General features: G+C 43.8%; 1 protein-coding gene across 1 annotated transcript in view; it reads right to left on the minus strand.

The window, feature by feature from the left end:
* The window catches only part of LOC117524236 (multidrug resistance-associated protein 4-like), a 139,786-nt gene that overhangs the window by 116,712 nt on the left and 434 nt on the right, over positions 1-22,640 (minus strand). Inside the window, exons 2-3 of the mRNA XM_034186010.1 lie at positions 11,533-11,614; positions 2,783-2,893 (exon numbers count right to left, since the gene is read on the minus strand). Coding sequence (XP_034041901.1) covers positions 2,783-2,893; positions 11,533-11,614 — 193 coding nt within the window. The remainder of the gene's footprint in view (positions 1-2,782; positions 2,894-11,532; positions 11,615-22,640) is intronic.

Genomic DNA, 22,640 nt, shown 5'->3' on the forward strand with positions numbered 1-22,640 from the left:
AATGATGGTCAGAACGACATTACACTACAGAATATAATCAGTCCAAAACAAACACTGTGTTGATTCCAGCTGTGGTTTGATATCCGTCTACTACAGGAAGTTGTATCAGAGTCATTGTCCAATATTCATATTCAGTCTGACTCAATACCTAGAAAGCAAACAACATTCTCAGCAAAAAATAGCTCTTAAAACACAAGACCATATTAGAGGCTGGTGGGATGCACTTAAGCAATGAAGATGTCTCAGTTGGAATCATACTGGAGTCCCCAACTCTAATGTCATCTATAAATAACTGGCTTCACCTCCAAATATAACATCAGTTCTGACCAAACTGTTCTGTGAAGCAGAGGGCTGGCTAGGACACAAACTGCCAGGATGCAGGAGGGACATCGTCTCATTAATTGTCTATCAGATTACACACTTGATTTTTCACTCAGTGGATGTGTGGATCATTCCAAGATCTGTACAGGTTACTATGACAGCAAGGTTCAGACTGATGTTTTCATTTCCATCAAACTGTACTGGAGTACTCTGCCCCCTCATACTGTTGGAATGGTGTTTAATCTATACTACCCCTTCCATAATCAAGGAGGGTTACATGACAGCCGGTATTGTCTATTACGAAAAATCCTGAAGTGGTCGAAGTGTCAAGAACAATTCCTTAGTTCTAAATTTGATCTGTTGCTGCTAGTGAACAGCTCTTGCTATTCCTAAGACCCCCGAATGGTGTCAGAATGACACATCCACCTACAGTCGGGAAGTGTTGAGGTGCAGTCTGAACACAGATGGACAGCAGTCTCAGAGCAGTCTACATTGTTGGTCCCATTCGCTCGGCTATCCTGAATGTGTTGCACAGTTCAAAACACTCTTGGCGCTGTCGAGATGGGACGCACATCTGACAGCAGTCTATGTGCAGTTTGTGCGCCATCTGTAATATACATATTATTACTTGATCACCATCTAACTCTGTAGGAGGTATGACGTGGAACTGTTTTGCCAGTCCATGACAACATGAATCTCAGCTTCAGCACGTCCCCAGGAGTGTTTCACAGCGGAGGGCGGACAGGAGCCAAGACCACAGCCTGTGGTGAAAAGCCTCTCACCCGGCTGCTGTGTGCTGGAATCAACCATGGCATAAATAAATCCCATGTGACACGCCACCAATAATCCAACCGGACATCGTGGTGTACAGAGTTGCGTTGTGCTGCTTATGCTGATTTGAGCAAAAAGAAAAAGAAATTAAAGTTTCCTGGAAAGGCTGCGTCTGACGAATGGTATGTGCATGGAAAAGCTTGGCCCACTGCCAGTACAGTTTAGCAGCAAAAGGTGTCCAGTGGCTGACAGCGGCGTGTATGTGCGCCCCGTGTCGCGGCTCATTCAGCCATTATGAACACACACACACAGACCCATCATTTCAGCACCTGTTCTATGCACGCACACGCACGTGAGGTCAGTGAGCGCTGAGAAGGAGAGAACGAGCAAAGATGTAATTGCATGTGAGTGACAGCACCAATGGCAGCTTGGACACATATGGTGTGAGTCCAGTCAATACGTTGGTTGTACTCCAACGTCCAGTACCTGCACATCCTGTGCAAAGGGGGGACACAGCGCTGCCTCCCGCTCCGGTCCCGTGTTTGCCATCCAAACATTTGGATATCAGGCAGTCTTCAGCGCCTTTTACGGCCATCTGACAGCAGTCTGTGTCATCTAACTATTGTCTAAATATGCTTTGGATGCGATCATGCAGGTTTGGATGGGATTCGTCCACAGTCTACACACCTCTTTCCCTCCCGATTGTGTCCGGATTATGGGCATTTTTGCCGTGTCGGCCTGGTTCTTGCGCATTCATACTATGTGTGACAGGGGTCTAAGTGTCCATAATGAACACTGTGTTTTACCACAAGAACAAATCCAAGTGTGTGTTGTACCAAGGTAAAGCTAAGAGTTGATGCCGTTGCTTAAAAAAATAAACTAAAATTCACAGTGGCTCTATAACATTGACTCAAACTGAAACTGGTTCCTTGCAACATCCCTGGTTTGCCTGCTCCAGATCAAGTCACGAAGACTTTTTTCTTCACAGGTGGTTCAAGTATCACATTAACAGACCTCCTGTATGCCTCCCTTTGGAGTTTTTACTGGTACATCTTACTGGAAGCAGACCCCAAGGTAGACCCAGAACACTATTACACATCTGTCCTGGGAACACCTTGGGCTCCCCCAGGAGGAGCTGGAAGATGTGGCTGCAGAGGGGGACATTTGTGCCACGTTACTTGGCAGAAAGATCCAGCCGTAAATACAGCAAGTACTGCAAAATGTGATGTCAAATTAGAGCTCCATCAAATTACACTATAATTTATTGTCCTTTCTGTGCTAGAAATGCGTGAAAATCATAGCCAGAGAGACAAACACAGGAATGTTTGTTAAACGTCTAAAAGAACCTCTGAGGTGATCATTGATAGATTCTACCAAATATGAGCAGAGGAATAAGACCATTCAAAGATTCCAAAATCAAGCCTACAAGTTTCTGTTCAGGAAACAACACTAGAGGATTGTTCCAAAACCTTGTAACAATTCCAAAAGTCTAGACTGACTGGTACTCTGAATAGCAGACAGAGACACCGTTTTGTAATATACAATACTGGCAAGAGTGTGCAAGAGGATAAAAATACAAAAGTAGCCCACCATCTTTCTGAATATAACAGAGTAAACACTGGAATTCATAAAGACACTGAAATACTATTAACTCCATATAAAAAGCATTATTTTCTAAAAATTTTCTTACCATTGTAGCGCCTCCCCAAGCCTTTCAGATGTATCCCCTGGAAGAACTTTATACATGTCATTTTCATTTAACTTTCTCTTGTAGCCGATTCTGAACAAGGGATTCAACCAACTAGAGATTTAAAAAAAAAAGAAAAAAGATGTAATTGAGAATAATTATGAAATGACTCAGTTAAATAAATAAATTACATCTAATGCTGCTTGAATTAATACCGTGGCAGTGGCCAACAGAGCCCACAAAACTTGCAATTAAGACAACACTAGCAAATGCAGAAAATGCTTACAAATTACTTGCAATCAAAAAAAAAAAGAAGAGAGAGAAACTCTTGCAAATGGAGAATATGCTTGCAAACACTTTTGGCCCACTGTATTCAACATGGCGGTGAAGGGTATGGAGGGCTCATTCCATCATCATAAAAAACACATTGATTTGTTGTTGCAGGTTATGGAAGCATATTGCATTGACTGGATTAAAAAAATTGACCACTGATCTAATAATTACGAGATCTTTTCTCGTAATTATTAGATCTTTTCTCATAATTACGAGATCAGCGGCCATTTTTTTATCCAGTGAATGCAATACACTTCCGTAACAGACAATTTCAGTCCAGTCTCACTTTTTTGTGCCCCCATCACAAAAGGCACCCCATTTTAGATGATGCAGGTTTTTTTTTTTTTTTTTTTTACTATACCCTTCCCCCGTCACCCCACATTTCATGCCCACATCACGAGATGGATTCGTGTCTACCATGTGGGGGGAGGTGATGGTCTAGTGCAGTGGTGTCCAAGCTATTCTAGAAAGGGCCGAGAGGGTGCAGGTTTTCTTTGCAGCCACTGACTTCAGCTGGTGATTTCACTGATTAACATCACTTTGAGCAGGTGGAATGTGTTCATCAGTGAAATCACCTGCTGGAGTCAGTGGCTGCAAAGAAAACCTGCACCCTCTCGGCCCTTTCTGGAATAGTTTGGACATCATTAGACTCTAGTGGTTAAGCGTTGGGCTTCAGACCAGAGGATCCTCAGTTCAAACCCCAGCCAGACCAGAAAAACACTAAGGGCCCTCGGGCAAGGTCTTTAATACCCTCGTCACTCCCACTATGTAGTAAGTGACTTGCATGGCAGCACCCTGACATAAGTGTCTGTGTGAACGGGCTCCCGGTGTGTAGTGAGCACTTTGTATGGCAGCACCCTCACATCAGGGTGATGTGAGGTGTTATCTGTAAAGCACTTTGAGCTTCTGATGCAGATGGAAAAGCGCTATATAAATGCAGTCCATTTACCAGGTCAGCACAGCTGATCAAATTTACTCTTATACTATCTACATTTGTCTTTTTTATTATTTAATTTGAAATAAACTGAACACTAGAAGTCACTAGAAGTCATCCAGAAACCTCTTTTTGTGTTGTATTTCATTGTTTTGTGGTTATCTGCAACACGTGCACTGTATGGATTTGTGGCAGACACATTTTAAACTGTTGCATGTGCTGCAGGTTTTGTTTTTGATTTGTTTGTTTTGTTTTGTTTGTTTGTATTTGCTCGTGTTGTACTGAATTGGACGTGTTGTGCCTCTCTCGGCGACCGTATCTGATGGAGTAAATTTATTTGGAATGGGACCAATGGAACCAGGCACTGTGTGAAATTTGCAGATGACACTGTCATAGTTAACCTTCTGAATAATGAGGAGGAGGGGCATGGCCCTGGAGTTGATGATTTTATTGCTTGGTGTGAGAACTTTTATTTGTCCATCAATCTTTCTAAGACAAAGGACATGATAATTGATTTCCCTAGATCAAAGCAAAATGTCTCACAAACTGTTATTCAGAGCAGTAATGTTGCGATAGTGGACGAGTACAAATATTTAGGAATCATCATCGACAGCAAATTATCCTTTGAGGGCAACACAGATATTGTCTGCAAAAATGCCTAACAGAGACTTTTCTTTTTAAGGAAGTTGAAATCATTCAGCATATGTGGGACTCTGATGACTTTCTTTTTTATTGGTGTTTAATGGAATCAGTCCTGACATTCTGTATGGTGGTGTGGCACGGTGGTCTTCTGATGATCAGCAAGCGTAAGGTAATAAAGCTGGTAAACATGGCATCTAAAGTGGTTGGGGTACTGCTACCACAACGACAACATATTTTATTTATTTAACTTGAAAGGATAAACCCCTTGAGATTTATAATCTCATTTCCAAGGGGGTCCTCAATAATAACAAAAATATCCAATGGGCAAGACAGATTCAGCAGTACATACATAACAAAATATACAAACAGAGGCAACAATACAGCTACAAACACTTAATTACACACAAACATGTCTACACGCACACACCCACAACCAATCACACCACACACGCAAACACACAAAGCTTTCTAACATTCTCCCATTAGTACTGCCATACAAACTTAATAAAACAAGAAGCACTCGGAGAGCGCAAACCTCGGCCAAAGCCATAAGGTCACTGACGTCACACGGAATACCCTTTGGCAAAGACACTTATTCCACGTATTTTACGCATCTACTGTCATGTTTCAGATTCAGTGGTTAACCCTCTGGGATCCGAGGGCATTTTTTGGACAGTTCACTCGCCTGGCATAAATGGTTTATTATTGCTGTTAACAGCTCTCCCTGCATCCCACAATCAAGTTTTATGTCTCTTTTTTTTCTCAGGACAACCTGTACTTTCAAAATATATATGCTATAGTTGTGTTTTATAAGTGTAATAAAGGTTTACAATCAGAAATAAGAAAGGAAATAAGCAAATCCGAAATAATTTTCCACACACATTTATTCAAAACACACAGCAAACTACAATAAACTAGTAACACATCACTCCTAAAACCAATCTTTGGTGTGTCACGTGAGGTGAATCTGCCCCACGACTGGATTTTGGAAAACCATGTGACGGTGAACCAATTCCAATTGGACACTCACACTGCTCACGTCATCACACGGCTTCTATGAGGAGTACAAAGATAGTGGACGGTGGCTTGAAAGTCAGCGGAGTTAACTTTTCAGCAAAAAAAAAAGTAAGTTTCTATCTCATATCATTAAAAAGTTATTTATAATTTAGTAAAACTTGGTCTCAGAGGGTTAAACCCTTAGATCTTCAGCAAGTGTATTTATAAAGAGAAAATGCATGAAATACTCCCCTTCTAGCTGCCACCTTATCGTGGTGGGGGAGTTTGCGTACCCGGATGATCCTAGGAGCTATGTTGTTGGGGGCTTTGTGCTCCCTGTAGGGTCTCCCAAGGCAAACAGGTCCTAGGTGACGGGTCAGACTGATGCCGCGTTCACACCGGGCGCGACGCGAGCAACTGCAGCCACAGGTTGCCATGTAATCCCTATGTAAGGACGTGTTTTGGCGCCAAACCGGGCAGCGTGATGTGAGTGAAGCGACGCGATTGAAGCGATTTTCAGCGTTTTGCGCATTTGTGGCGCGATATTGCGTTGCGTCACGTTGTGTTGCCCTCCTCCCCAAGTTGAAAATTCTGAACTTTTTCGTCTCGTCGCGCCGCGATGACCAATCAGGGACTGAATATGTAGTGACATGGAGATGTTTGGAGTTTGACTGAAGATGTGAACATGTCCTGTCTCTGGTAGCAGCCTGTGAGCAGGACTTATGTCTCTTTTGTCCTTTATATCACAATCATGACAGAGTTTTTGGAGCGAGCAGCAGCCCCACGGCAGCGGGGAGCGGAGTTTCTTTTTCTTTTTTTTACGTGCGCGCTCGAGGGAATCATCCATGGAGATTATTTTACTTATTAACTACACAGATGTATAATAAAGCAAATGGTGACTGGTTTCTAAAGACAATTATGACAGAGTTTTTTCGGGAAAGAGCGAGGAGCAGCCTCACAGCAAGCCACGGGGTTTCTTTCCTTTTCTTTTCTTTTCTTTTTTACGTGCGCGCGAGCGAATCGTCTGTGTGGAGAATATTTTATTAATTAAGTACACAGATGTATAATAAAACAAATGGTGACTGGTTTCTAAACAGTTTTTTGGGGGAAGAGCGAGCTGCAGCAAGCAGCGGAGTTTCTTTTTTTTTTTTAATTGTTTACATGTGCGCGCGTGAACAAGATAGTTGGTCCTCAAACTGGGTCCCACAGAGGCGGAAGGACCGCTGAAAGCGGCCGTCATCCAGACGCAGCTCCTGCAGCAAATAATGATACTCTCTGTATTGGGAGCTTTTCACAACAACTCGCTCCATGTGAAAGGTCCGTCATGATGACTTGACGCCGAGCGGAATGGAAGCTCCTCCTATTTGATGACGCACCGGGGCAAATTTTCGCAGCGAAAGTCCAACCAAGCAGAGCGACACACCGGGCGAAAAGGAGGCGCGTCCGTCGCCATGCGACCCCTGTGAATTTGTAGCGTCTGATCGCACCCGGTGTGAACGCGGCTTAAGGGCAGTTCAGAACCTCCATGACCAGTAAAACAAATCAAGGACCGAGACGTCGCCCGGTATGGTGGAGCCGGGGTCCCACCCTGGAGCCAAGCCTGGGGTTGGGGCTCGCGCGCGAGCGCCTGGTGGTCGGCCTTAGCCCATGGGGCCCAGCCGGGCTCAGCCCGAAAGAGCGACGTGGGCCGGCCCTACTGTGGGTTCACCACCTGCAGAGGGGGCCATGGGGGTCAGGTGCAGAGAGGATTGGGTGGCAGTCGAGGGCGGGTGGCCCGACGGCCCGGTCCATGCTCACAGCCCCTGGCTGTTGGGACGTGGAATGTCACCTCACTAGGGGGAAGGAGCCTGAGCTTGTGCGGGAGGCTGAGAGATACCGACTAGAGATAGTCGGGCTCACCTCCACGCACAGCTTGGGCTCTGGTACCCAACTCCTGGAGAGGGGCTGGACGCTTCATTTTTCTGGTGTTGCCCACGGGGAGAGGCGGAGAGCTGGGGTCACATTGCTTATTGCTCCCCAGCTCAGTCGCCATGTGTTGGAGTTCACTCCGGTGAACGAGAGGGTCGCGTCCCTATGCCTTCGGGTCGGGGACAGGTCTCTCACCGCTGTCTCGACCTACGGGCCAAGCAGCCGGTCCCCCTTCTTAAACAATGGGACCACCACCCCAGTCTGTCAATCCAGAGGCACTGTCTGTGATCGCCACGTGATGTTGAAGAGGCATGTCAGCCAAGACAGTCCTGCAACATCCAGAGACTTAAGGTACTCAGGACGGATTTCATCCACCCCAGGAGCCTTGCCACCGAGGAGCTTTCTAACCACCTCGGTGACTTTGGCCTGGGTAATGGATGAGTCCGCCTCTGAGTCCCCAGTCTCTGCTTCCTCTTCGGAAGATGTGACGATGGGATTGAGGAGATCCTCGAAGTACTCCTTCCACCGCCCGACAACATCCCCAGTCAGGGTCAACAGCTCCCCACCCGCACCGTAAACAGTGCTGGTGGAGAGCTGCTTCCACCTCCTGAGGCGTCGGACGGTTTGCCAGAATCTCTTCGAGGCCGACCGATAGTCCTCCTCCATAGCCTCCCCGAACTCCTCCCAGACCTGAGTTTTTGCCTGTGCGACTGCACTAGCTGCGGCACGCTTGGCCTGCCGGTACCTGTCAGCTGCCTCTGGGGTCCCACCTACCAACAAAGATAAGTAGAACTCCTTCTTCAGCTTGACGGCATCCCTTACTTCCGGTGTCAACCACCGGGTTCGGCGATTGCCGCCGCGACAGGCACCAGAGACCTTGCGACCACAGCTACGAGCGGCCGCATCAACAAATGGAGGTGGAGAACATGGTCCACTCGGACTCCATGTCTCCAACCTCCCCCGGGATCTGGGAGAAGCTCTCCCGGAGGTGGGAGTTGAAGACCTCGCTGACAGAGGGTTCCGCCAGTCGTTCCCAGCAGACCCTCACGATACGTTTGGGCCTGCCAGGTCTTATCGGCTTCCTACCCTCCTAGCGGATCCAACTTACCACCAGGTGGTGATCAGTCGACAGCTCTGCCCCTCTTTTCACCCGGGTGTCCGAGACACGTGCCCGAAGGTCAGATGATACGACTACAAAGTCGATCATCGACCTCTGGCTCAGGGTGTCCTGGTGCCACGTGCACTTGTGGACACCTTTGTGCTCGCACATGGTGTTCGTGATGGACAAACTGTGACTAGCACAGAAGTCCAACAACTGAACACCACTCGGGTTCAGATCGGGGAGGCTGTGCTTCCCGATCACCCCCCTCCAGGTCTCACTGTCGCCGCCCACGTGGGTGTTGAAATCCCCCAGGAGAACAATGGAGTCCCCAGTCGGAGCGCTATCTAGTAACCCTCCCAGGTACTCCAGGAAGGTCGGGTACTCTGCACTGCTGCTCGGCGCGTAGGCCGAGACAACGGTGAGAGACCTGTCCCCGACCCGAAGGCGTAGGGACGCGACCCTCTCGTTCACCGGAGTGAACTCCAACACTTGGCGACTGAGCTGGGGAGCAATAAGCAATGCGACCCCAGCTCTCCGCCTCTCCCCGTGGGCGACACCAGAAAAATGAAGCGTCCAGCCCCTCTCCAGGAGTTGGGTACCAGAGCCCAAGCTGTGCGTGGAGGTGAGCCTGACTATCTCTAGTCGGTATCTCTCAACCTCCCGCACAAGCTCAGGCTCCTTCCCCCCTAGCGAGGTGACATTCCACGTCCCAACAGCCAGGGGCTGTGAGCATGGACCGGGCCGCCGGGCCACCCGCCCTTGACTGCTACCCAATCCTCTCTGCACCCGACCCCCATGGCCCCCTCTGCAGGTGGTGAACCCACAGGAGGGATCAAGCGGAAGAAAATGGATGGATGGATGGATGCATGAACTACACAACTTTTTTTATTTCCTAATAACAAGTTTATTCAATGAGGAGAAACAAATGATAAATTATTGTTGTGTCGTAACTTAATTTTTGTTCAGCCTTTGTGACCCGTCTTGTTGAAAATGTTGAAATTGGCCCTATCCTGCAATGATAAAGAATCCTTAAAAAATTACTGGATCCTGATTGCGTTCCAGATCATTACCAAAATTTAATGACTTCTAAGTTAGGCCAAGATACACCCCTGGTAAAAAATTTCATTGAAATCCGTTGAGGATTTTTTGAGTAATCCTGCTAACAAGCCAACCAACCAACAAACAAACGGACACGACCGAAAACATAACCTCCTTGGCGGAGGTAATAAATTGTTATGGACAAGCGGAATCAAAAACAGTTACATATGTTTTTAAGGTGTTGTACAAGGGCACTTTTAAATACAGTCAATGTCTGTAACGTCTTTTCAAGCCGAACTTCATCCTGCTACACTAGGACTAGTCGTGACAGGGATTCTTTTATTCCTGTGGCTATTAGAAATTTGAATGTATTGAACTGACTTTTTAAAAGTTTTTTTACAGGATTTTTAAATATTGTACGATTTAAGAGGTCTGTGAGAAAAGAATCCGACCTTTTTATTTTATGCAAAAAATATATGGATTTGATTCATATGTTTTTACGTCAGCCAAGCTTGAACCTTCATGCGCATGTGTGAGTTTTTCCACGCCTGTCGGTTGCATCATTCGCCTGTGGGCAGGCTTTGAGTGAGCACTGCTACACCCCTCTCGTCATTGTTTCATTGCGAGGAAATGGTGGAATGATTTGGGCTTTTTTTCCATCAGAATTTTTTCAGAAACTGTTGACAGGCAGCTGGAAACCATTCAAAAAATTTAATTACGACCGATTCGCTGATGGAGTGAGACAAAGGAACACCTCCGTTTTGGAGTGTTAAAGGACAAGTTGGGACATGCCTATTTCGGCTTTCAGTGCTTACCAGTCGAGTGAGTATAAGAGAAATTGTGGAGAGCTGGGCATGTCCCAACTTGTCCTTTAACACGCTCCGTCATGACGCACGAAGCCTCCACGCAGCTTTCCATGACAAAATCTCTTGTTAAAAGTGAAATCTGCCAGAAAATGGTTGATGTCCAGTTCTTGTAATAACCAGAGAAATTGCACACGACAGTCCCGGCTCCACACAGCGATCCGTTTAGAAATGATGTGGTGGTTTCTGCCTCTCGATGGTGGCTCGGAGCGCGGCGCGCCGTGCGCCATTGTGGGCAGTCCTTGAAGCTGTAGTAACACTTCTTATTCTCTGTGAAGCCTGTAAAATTTTCACCGAAAGCCAGATAAATTTTTCGAATGGTTTCCAGCTGCCTGTCTCTAACAGTTTCTGAAAAAATTCTGATGGGAAAAAAAGCCCAAATCATTCCGCCATTTCCTCGCAATGAAACGACGACAAGAGGGGTGGAGCAGTGCTCAATCAAAGCCTGCCCACAGGCGAATGACGCAACGGACAGGCGTGGAAAAACTCACGCATGCGCACGAAGGTTCAAGCTTGGCTGACGTAAAAACATATTAATCAAATCCATATATTTTTTGCATAAAATAAAAAGGTCGGATTCTTTTCTCACAGACCTCATATTTTTATTTCTGTCCATGTTTATGATGACAGTTTTTACGTAGTTGTGTATTGCTCATTGGCTTTTGTCATTGTTTTTTTTTGGGGGGGGGGGAGTGTTTTTATTGTTGAGTGTCTTGTGTTGTGTGTACATGTTGTACATATGTTTTGGACATGCTGCACTCGGAATTTCCTTTTCGAGGATAAATAAAGTGAAACTTGAATTTGAGCTTGAATAAACCACATGCACTGTGTTCCATCAGAAATGTGGCGTAGTCTTATCTCCATTCTGTGTATGTTTGGATGGACGTTGCTGCTGCCCTGATGGAGTGGTTGTGTGCTGCTGCCACTGCAGGTTTACCAGAAGATCCTGGACAGGAGATTATCTGAAGGGGACGGATTATCGTTGTCCTCCGCCTTCAAAGTTTCCAGGTCCTCCGACACTCAGGACGACGAGGAGACGAACACTGTAACCTACGTGAACACCGAATAAAAAATAAAAATACAATAAAATCAAATGAAAACTCAGAGGGGGGCAAAAACAACATTAGAGAAGAACTGCTCTGAACGAGCACGAGCGCAGCGGGGGAAAGGGGGGGGGGGGGGGGGGGGGATAAATCAGCAAAGAAACTAGTGTTGCCAGATCTACCGAATGAAACAAGCGAACGTGTTCGTGAAAACAACCCAAGAAGAAGCTGTTGCACTTTAAGAGAAGATAAAAAAAAGAAGATTTTTGCAAAGCAGTTTATCCCATTATTATACATATAAAAACATTAATAATGGAGAATTATCAATAAGCTATGCAGTCCCTCTTGGACAGGGCTTTAAAATATCAAATATGGTGTATTCCTGCAATGGCAACTGAAGTATTCTGCAAATTAATAAATTAATCTTAAACAGATTAAAGAGTAGTGTGTTTATTATTTTTAAATTTAATCGAAATCATAGAATTTAGAATGATCATTTTCAATCAAATAGAACACATTTAATTGTGTTTGATTCATTCATTTTGCGGGTCTCCACAGTAGACCTCTATGGTAAGCCAACAGTGCCAAAACATGCCACTTTCAGTCATGTATCACCAAAAATACGCAGTTTTGCCAGTTATCACAGCGCTTTTTTCACTGTAATTAAAGATGACGCCGTTAAATGCGCTGTAATGTGTCAAAAAATACACTGTTTTTCACGCCGCAATGGAGCCCTTAAAAATGCCATAAAAAATGCCATTCAGATACACACAGCGCGCATTTACAGCGTATTTCTTGACACATTATGGTGCATTTAATGGCGTTGTCTTTCATTATGGTGAAAAAAGCACCATAATAAGTGACAAAACGGCATTTTTTTATGGCGTATTTTTGGTGATACATGACCGAAAGTGCCGTATTTGTGCCACTGTTGGCTTGCCATACTGGTCTCAAGTCACATGTTGATTCACAGCCCAGTCTCACGCTTTTTTCCGTGCCTCTGTCACAAAAATGGGTCGCTTTTTGTGATGCGTTTTTTTTTTCTTTTTAATTATTATTGTTGTTATTATTTTGCTATTTATAATCCTTCTTTGAATGAGAGAACAAGCCAGAAGAAAGTGAGTGTATTTTTGACATAAATATGGCCACCATTTCCAAATGAATGAATCTACGCAAATAATTTTGAGATGGGAACAGTGTCAATGACCAATATTGTGTCCTAGCTATCAGACAGTTTTTGAGAAAATTGAGTCCAAATACCCAAATGGGCTGTTTTCTGGAGAAAAAAAATGGCCGCCATTTCCAAATGAACTAATCTATGACTGTAATTTTTTGATGTGAAATATGTCAGTGACCCATATTATACCCTTGCCACATTAGAAAAAAGTTATCAGACCGTTTGTGAGAAATTGCCTTTAAGTGCTCAAAATGGCTATTTTCAGCATAAAAATGGCTGCCATTTCCAAATAAACGAATCTCTGAATATGATTTTTAGACAGGAACAGTGTCAATGACCCAAATTATACCCTTGCGAAATTAAATCAAAATCAAATCAATTTTATTTATATAGTGCCAAATCACAACAAACAGTTGCCCCAAGGCTCTTTATATTGTAAGGCAAAGCCATACAATAATTACGGAAAAACCCCAACGGTCAAAACGACCCCCTGTGAGCAAACACTTGGCGACAGTGGGAAGGAAAAACTCCCTTTTAACAGGAAGAAACCTCCAGCAGAACCAGGCTCAGGGAGGGGCAGTCTTCTGCTGGGACTGGTTGGGGCTGAGGGGAGAGAACCAGGAAAAAGACATGCTGTGGAGGGGAGCAGAGATCAATCACTAATGATTAAGTGCAGAGTGGTGCATACAGAGCAAAAAGAGAAAGAAACACTCAGTGCATCATGGGAACCCCCCAAGCAGTCTAAGTCTATAGCAGCATAACTAAGGGATGGTTCAGGGTCACCTGATCCAGCCCTAACTATAAGCTTTAGCAAAAAGCCTAATCTTAAAAGTAGAGAGGGTGTCTGTCTCCCTGATCCGAATTGGGAGCTGGTTCCACAGGAGAGGAGTCTGAAAGCTGAAGGCTCTGCCTCCAATTCTAGTCTTACAAACTCTAGGAACTACAAGTAAGCCTGCAGTCTGAGAGAGAAGTGCTCTATTGGGGTGATATGGTACTATGAGCTACCTAAGATAAGATGGGACCTGATTATTCAAAACCTTATAAGTAAGAAGAAGAATTTTAAATTCTATTCTAGAATTAACAGGAAGCCAATGAAGAGAGGCCAATATGGGTGAGATATGCTCTCTCCTTCTAGTCCCTGTCAGTACTCTAGCTGCAGCATTTTGAATTAACTGAAGGCTTTTCAGGGAACTTTTAGGACAACCTGATAATAATGAATTACAATAGTCCAGCCTAGAGGAAATAAATGCATGAATTAGTTTTTCAGCATCACTCTGAGACAAGACCTTTCTAATTTTAGAGATATTGCACAAATTGCAAAAAAGCAGTCTACATATTTGTTTAATATGCACATTGATGACATATCCTGATCAAAAATGACTCCAGATTTCTCACAGTTTACTAGAGGTCAGGGTAATGCTATCCAGAGTAAGGATCTGGTAAGACCACCCAGTGTCTACGATTTGTGGGGACAAGTACCTAACGTCAGTTTTATCTGAGTTTAAAAGCAGGAAATTAGAGGTCATCCATGTCTTTATGTCTGTAAGACAATCCTGCAGTTTAGCTAATTGGTGTGTGTCTCTGGCTTCATGGATAGATAAAGCTGGGTATCACTGCGTAACATTGAAAATTTAAGCAATGCTGTCTAATAATACTGCCTAAGATAAGCGTGTATAAAGTGAATAAAATTGGTCCTAGCACAGAACCTTGTGGAACTCCATAATTAACCTTAGTCTGTGAAGAAGATTCCCCATTTACATGAACAAATTGTAATCTATTAGATAAATATGATTCAAACCACCGCAGCGCAGTGCCTTTAATACCTATGGCATGCTCTAATCTCTGTAATAACATTTTATGGTCAACATTATCAAAAGCAGCATTGAGGTCTAACAGAACAAGCACAGAGATGAGTCCACTGACTGAGGCCATAAGAAGATCATTTGTAACCTTCACTAATGCTGTTTCTGTACTATGATGAATTCTAAAACCTGACTGAAACTCTTCAAATAGACCGTTCCTCTGCAGATGATCAGTTAGCTGTTTTACAACTACCCTTTCAAGAATTTTTGAGAGAAAAGGAAGGTTGGAGATTGGCCTATAATTAGCTAAGATAGCTGGGTCAAGTGATGGCTTTTTGAGTAATGGTTTAATTACTGCCACCATAAAAGCCTGTGGTACATAGCCAACTAATAAAGATAGATTGATCATATTTAAGATCGAAGCATTAATTAATGGTAGGGCTTCCTTGAGCAGCCTGGTAGGAATGGGTCTAATAGACATGTTGATGGTTTGAAGGAAGTAACTAATGAAAATAACTCAGACAGACATCGAGGAGAAGATCTAACCAAATACCAGCATCACTGAAAGCCGCCAAAGATAACGATATGTCTTTGGGATGGTTATGAGTAATTTTTTTCTCTAATAGTTAAAATTTTATTAGCAAAGAAAGTCATGAAGTCATTACTAGTTAAAGTTAAAGGAATACTCGGCTCAATAGAGCTCTGACTCTTGTCATGCCTGGCTACAGTGCTGAAAAGAAACCTGGGGGTTGTTCTTATTTCCTCAATTAGTGATGAGTAGTAAGATGTCCTAGCTTATGGGAGGGCTTTTTTTATAGAGCAACAGACTCTTTTTCCAGGCTAAGTGAAGATCTTCTAATTAGTGAGACGCCATTTTCTCTCCAACTTACGGGTTATCTGCTTTAAGCTGCGAGTTTGTGAGTTATACCACGGAGTCAGGCACTTCTGATTTAAAGCTCTCTTTTTCAGAGGAGCTACAGCATCCAAAGTTATCCTCAATGAGGATGTAAAACTATTGACGAGATAATCTATCTCACTCACAGAGTTTAGGTAGCTACTGTGCCCTGTGTTGGTATATGGCATTGGAGAACATAAAGAAGGAATCATATCCTTAAACCTAGTTACAGCGCTTTCTGAAAGACTTCTACTGTAATGAAACTTATTCCCCACTGCTGGGTAGTCCATCAGAGTAAATGTAAATGTTATTAAGAAATGATCAGACAGAAATGAGAAATTAGAAAAAAGTTATCAGACAGTTTTTGAGATATTGCAATAAACGGATTACGGTGACAACTACAACGGACACCTCGCCACAGCAACCAGTCAATCACAAAAGACATACACACACGTGCACACATGCGCACACACACACACACACACACACACACACACACACACACACACACACACAAATAGCTGAAGATAAGATGATCTGGCAACACCTGGCCAGCAAGACAATGTCCCGCCTTCTACTGCAGCTGATTGGCTGATTGACTTTAATTATTATTTTAATTAATTTATTTATTTACCTACCTGTGTTTGCCACAACCTCATTTCTTTCCTGACCACAGAGACATTCATGTTCTTAATTTAATTAAAGGGGCTGTGTCCTTTATTACCAGTTTATATCAACTAAATGTAAAAACTACACTGTCGTAAGAAATATTTGGACCGAAAATGGCTGGTTTTAGGTTTCCATGACTTATGCAAACTCCTGTTTACCAGCAAAGCAAAGCAGACAAAATACACCAAATATGGTTGTTAAATAAACATTAATAATGATATTTAGCAATAATTATGGCGTTTTCACTTCTCTCAAAAGTTTAACACAAGACTTTTCTTTCTCCTTGTCTTCTGCCAAGTCAGTGTCTGGGAGAGAGGACATTAAAAATGCAAAACCTAGTCAATTCTTCCAAATATTTCCATTCATCAAAGATCAAAAGACATCCGATCAATAGACAGGTGATAGGTGATTTCATATTCATATTAATAAAACTGATATGTGATTTCGTATTAGTATTTAATAGAAATTATAGCAGGGGTGGTGGCCAAGTGGTTAATGCGCTTGGTTTCAGTTCAGAAGGCTCCGGGTTCAAATCCCACCCCTGCCACATTTCTCCTTGTAATGTGGAGTTGCGTTAGGAAGGGCATCCGGCGAAAAACCTGTGCCAATTCAACATGCAGATCCACCTTGGATTTGCTGTGGCGACCCCGAGTGCAAACAAGGGAGCAGCCGAAGGGACTTACTATTTAATAGAAATTAAAGGTGTGTCTTTAACCAATTCATTGGCATATTTCCTACATATATAGGGAGTTAGCATAAGGCTTGACCTTGACTTGTGACTTTGAATTTTAACCAGTTGTTTTCAAAACTCAAATATTTTGTCCTTGTCTGATCATCAGTCATTCCATCAAGTTTGGTGTAAATCAGATCAAAACTCTGAAATATATTGTTCAAACACATGGGCATAAAACAGGAAAAAAGCAATATTCCACATGCACGGCCAGTGGTGTAGCAACCTCAGCATGGGCCCCAGTGCAAGATATGTTGACGGGCCATATGCGCATGTTACTAGTTTTCGGTGTATGACAGCAATCACGCACAGCATGCGCCCACTCACACTATGAGGTCTATATAGATTTCCACCAACAGTGTGTTGGATTGTACAGTCAAATAAATGACTTGGGTTATTGCATAAGAAGTTTTTTTTTAAGAGGTCACAAATCTAGATATAACATCCCAACACTGAATTGCATGTGCACATCATTCTGCAGCCTGCAGGACAACATACCTAATTAATTATAATAATAATTATTATTTATTAATTTATATAGCGCCCAAATCATGAGTAATCGCCTCAAGGCGCTTCACAAACATTTAAAAGCAGAATAAAATGAAATAAGATTAAAACACAATAAAAAAAATTTAACCATAAAAGGTAAAAGAAGTAAAATAAATAAACCGAATAAAAAAAGACACACAATCATATAAAATACTAATGATAAAACAGGGAGAATAGATGTGTCTTCAACCTGGCTTTAAAAGTCTCCACAGAGTCCAACTGTCGTATTAGCGCAGGCAGATCATTCACCAGAGCTGGGGTGCAGTGATAAAAAGCTCTGTAACCTGCTGACTTTTTCTTCACCCTCAGGACACACAATAGTCCTGCACCCTGTGAACGCAGAGCCCTTGCCGGCACATAGGACTCAACCAGGCCGGCCAGATAGGGGGGCGCCAGTCTGTGAACAATTATAGTAACACCTTAAAATCCGATCTCAAGGAGACTGGAAGCCAGTGAAGGGATTCCAGAACAGGCGTAATATGATGAAACCTTATGCTTCGTGTCAGAAGTTTGGCAGCAGCATTTTGAACCATTTGAAGACCTCTGATGCTGGACTGTGGTAAACCAGAAAACAAAGCATTGCAGTAGTCCAATGTAGAAGAGACAAACGCATGAATCAGAGTCTCAGCATCAGCCAGAGACAGGATGGATGAATCTTTGCTATATTCTTAGATGAAAGAAAGCAGTCCTCGTAGTGTCCCTAATGTGGAGGTCAAAGGACAACGTAGGATCAAAAATTACCCCAAGGTTCCTCACTTTGTCAGTATGATGTATAACACATGAACCTAGGCTAAGCGCCAGCTGATCAAATTGATGCAGATGTCTTGCTGGACAAAGAACCATCATTTCAGTCTTATCAGAGTTCAAAAGTAGAAAGTTGCCAGACATCCAACTTCTCACTGCTGCGAGACAGTCCTGTAAAGATTTTATGTGGACAGGATTTCCAGCAGCTATCGGCATATACAACTGAGTGTCATCAGCATAGCAATGAAAAGCAACCCAAAACGACGCAAAATGTTCCCAAGGGGTGCCATATACAGGGAAAAAAAGCAGGGGACCCAGAACGGATCCCTGCGGAACCCCGAACTTCATGCCCCTAAAGTCAGAGGTAGTGTCGTTGCACAAAACACAGTGGGAACGACCAGACAGATAAGACGTCAGCCACGCAAGAGCAGTTTCAGTAATCCTGAAACAGTTTTCTAGCCTATCAAGTAGAATATGATGATCAACTGTGTCAAACGCAACACTGAGATCCAGCAACACCAATAATGTAGTAGTATCCGAGTCCATTGCTCGCAGAAGATCATTAACTACTTTAATAAGTGCTGTTTCTGTGGAGTGATGTCTTCTAAAAGCAGACTGCAGTGGCTCAGAAAGGTCATTCTCAGTAAGATAGTCCATAAGCTGCCGTGAAACCACCTTTTCCAGAATTTTAGAGCAGAATGATAGATTTGATATCGGCCTATAATTTTTCAATACACCAGAATCAAGATTAGATTTCTTGAGTAGTGGTTTAACCACTGCAGATTTAAAACAATTTGGAACAGATCCAGAGTTTAGAGAAAGGTTAACAATTTCCAGCACAGTCGGCCCAAGAATGGGCCAAAAATCCTTAAACAATTTTGTTGGTATAGGATCAAATAAACAAGTTGTGCTTTTAGTAGACATCACAAGTTTCGTCAGCACACCTAGTGAGATACTATTAAATTCCATGAATCTAGGTAGCACCTCAGTGGTAGTCCCCAGCTCAGTAACTGGATACAATGACTGGACCAAAGTATGCTGAGATGTGCTCAGCCTAATATCTTCTATTTTATTTTTGAAATAGTCCAGAAAGTCCTGTGCTGAAAAAGGAGAACGACCAACAGGTGGCTGTCCACAAATAAGAAATGCCACTGTATCAAACAAAAACTTTGAGTTATGCTTGTTTTTGTTGATCAATTCAGAGTAATAGGTCTGCTTCATAGCCAATCAAGCATGCTCATTATCTCATCAGACAGCAGGGGAGGCGCTGTCTAAGGGGAGGAGCTTCATGGCGGTGCTGAAATAACTACAATATCATTTTTTTCTTGCGAAGTCAAGAGTGCACCCGACATGATAAACCTTAAGGCAAGAAGAGATGATAATAAAATGAAGCCTACAACATGACAAAACAGCTGAGAGAGATTATTGTTTCTTTTTTCTTCCAACCAAACAATCTGGTGTGCCAGTGAGTAAACCCATCGTAAACTGTGCGTAAACTGTGTATAGTGTGCAAATAAAATTTTGAAATGCTTAAAACTTCTGGCACGCATTAATTTCATAAACTAGTCATGAATACGAGTTCTGTTAGAAAAGTATCTGACCTTTTTATTTTTTTCAAAAACCATATGGATTTGAATCAAGTGTGATTGCATCAGACAAGCTTGAACCTTCGTGCGCATGCGTGAGTTTTTTCACGCTTGTCGGTTGTGTCATTCGCCTGTGAGCAGGCTTTGTGTGAGCACTGGTCCACCCTCTCGTTGTTTTTTTATTGGGAATAAATGTCTGAACGATTTGGAGCTTTGCTGCATCAATTTTTTTCCAGAAACTGTGAGAGACCTACAGGTGTACACCGTTCGGAAAATTAATACGATTTTATGGGGATTATACAGATTAAGGAGAGTTACTGCTGCTTTAAGGACAGCCCACAACTGCTGAGAGCGCGGCGCGCTCCCAGCGCCGATCGACATGCTCAGACCCCGCTGAAACAACCAGATCATTTCCAACGTGAAGGCTTTGTTGATCCGGGATCTCACTCATCTCATCGCACTTTTTCGGCACATTCCACTGTTAGTTTTTTTCATGGAAAGAAAAGTGGAGGGACGCGCCACGGAGCCGTTCATTACGCGGGACAAAACCACGTCGGTGTTGGTCTCACAGGACGGCTTTCAGGTGGATTTCAGACGGCTGTCGGTTGCTTTTCAGTCGTGTGATTATCCGATTGTGATTGTGCATGAGCTGGACATGCCCCAACATGTCCTGGAAGGCTTCATCATGGCGTTTCTTTGCGCCATGTGGCTCCACCGCGACGCGTGGTGGAGCCGCTCCTCTTTCCATGACAAAAACTCCTGTAACAGTGGAATGTGCCATTCATTTCTAAACTGGACGCTGTCTTGATCCGGTATGTCATCTGACTAGCACAGGAATTGTGAAAAGATGTGGACATCAGCACTTTTTCAGCACATTAAGACAGACGTGCGGAGGAGTTCCGCGCGTCACGGTGGAGCCGCATGGCGCAAAGCAATGCCGTGATGAAGCCTTCCAGGACATGTTGGGGCATGTCCAGCTCATGCACAATCACAATCGGATAATCACACGACTGAAAAGCAACCGGAATCCATCTGAAATCCACCTGAAAGCCGTCCTGTGAGACCAACACCAAGGTGGTTTTGTCCCGCATAATGAACGGCTCCGTGGTGCGTCCCTCCGCTTTTCTTTCCATGAAAAAAACTCCTGTAACAGTGGAATGTGCCGAAAAAGTGCTGATGTCCACGACTTCTGCCTTTTTGTGAAAGTCAGACGAGGTCCCGGATCAGCAAAGCCTTCACGTTGGAAATGATCTGGTTGTTTCAGCGGGGTCTGAGCATGTCGATCGGTGCTGGGAGTGCGCCGCACTCTCAGCAGTTGTGGGCTGTCCTTAAAGCGGCAGTAACACTCCTTAATCTGTATAATCCCCATAAAATGGTCCCTGAAAGCCATATTAATTTTCCGAATGGTGTCCACCTGGAGGTCTCTCACAGTTTCTGGAAAAAAATTGATGCAGCAAAGCTCCAAATCGTTCAGACATTTATTCGCAATAAAAAAACGACGAGACCAGTGGTGGACCAGTGCTCACACAAAGCCTGCTCACAGGCGAATGACGCAACCGACAGGCGTGAAAAAACTCACGCATGCGCACGAAGGTTCAAGCTTGTCTGATGCAATCACACGTGATTCAAATCCATATGGTTTTTGAAAAAATAAAAAGGTCGGATACTTTTCTAACAGACCTCGTATTGCACAACCTATTCGAAAACACTGCGTGTCATTGTGCGCAGCGCATCTGAACTTGAAATTGACATTAAGACAAGATGTTACATCTATTATAAGTGTTATGTGCAGACGCGGGTTGAGGAGCGGACCTGCGTCTGACTGAACCCAGCGCTAAATAACCAGAAAGCGGTTCCAAAAACAAAACAATTTTATTTTCCCCTCTTGTGCAATACTCGGTGTACAACATAAAAGTGCATTTGTCTGGCGGAGTGAAGGACGGCGCGCTCTCCAGCGCCCAAAGGGATCGAAGCCCGGCGCTTCTGGACTCACATTCACCGCCAAACACCCCCCAGGTGGACATGACAAACTGACTCTGTGAAGGATAGAAGAGGTGAGGTAAGTCAACAGCTACAACTAATATCCTTCAAAGGCACACACTATCAGCAACACATTCAGGTCTGAATTTAAGCTTTATGTAAATGAGCAGCTTCTCACAACAGGTGGAGGATCATCAGTCCGCACGCCTTGGCCGTGAGAAACGAGCTGCACAATTCTCATCAATGTTCAAATATACTGTGTAACAAAATACCAAATTACTATTAACACTTATTCAGACAATCAATCACCTCTGATGTGTGCTGACAGCATGTGTCCCTCACCCGTCCTCCTTCACAGGCACGATGTGTCAAACCCAGGCGCGGTCCTCAGCGTCTCACAAACGAACGTCACAAGGTCGAGTTCCCGGCAATTCTGCTTGAATCACTCATGGCTTAAATGCAGAACGCCATCTCATTATCTGCTTCAGCTGAAAGTCTTAAGTCTGCACGTGAGCATCATCCACAGGTGCTGCGAGTCATTAGGCCTGCACGTGGACATCCTCCACAAGTGCAGCCAATAATGTTGATGAGGGTGAAGGATTCTTCTGCCAGCACCTTCTCCACAGACAAAAACCAGTTTGCATACCACCTGGAGAGCAAAGAAAAGAAAACAACACAAAAACATCCAGCCAAACCCCCCAACACACAACAATAAGCATAACTTTAAAGATACATTATTTAACTCATAAGAAGGAATGAAAGTTATTATTTCATATAGCGTGGCATCAAGTGGGACAAAGCGAGACACATTGGCATGATGAACTGTACGGCAATTATCTGAACTTGCTGTCTGCCATTACTCCACCCAGT

Source organism: Thalassophryne amazonica, chromosome 14 (assembly GCF_902500255.1).
Source record: "Thalassophryne amazonica chromosome 14, fThaAma1.1, whole genome shotgun sequence".
Lineage (NCBI taxonomy): Eukaryota > Metazoa > Chordata > Actinopteri > Batrachoidiformes > Batrachoididae > Thalassophryne > Thalassophryne amazonica.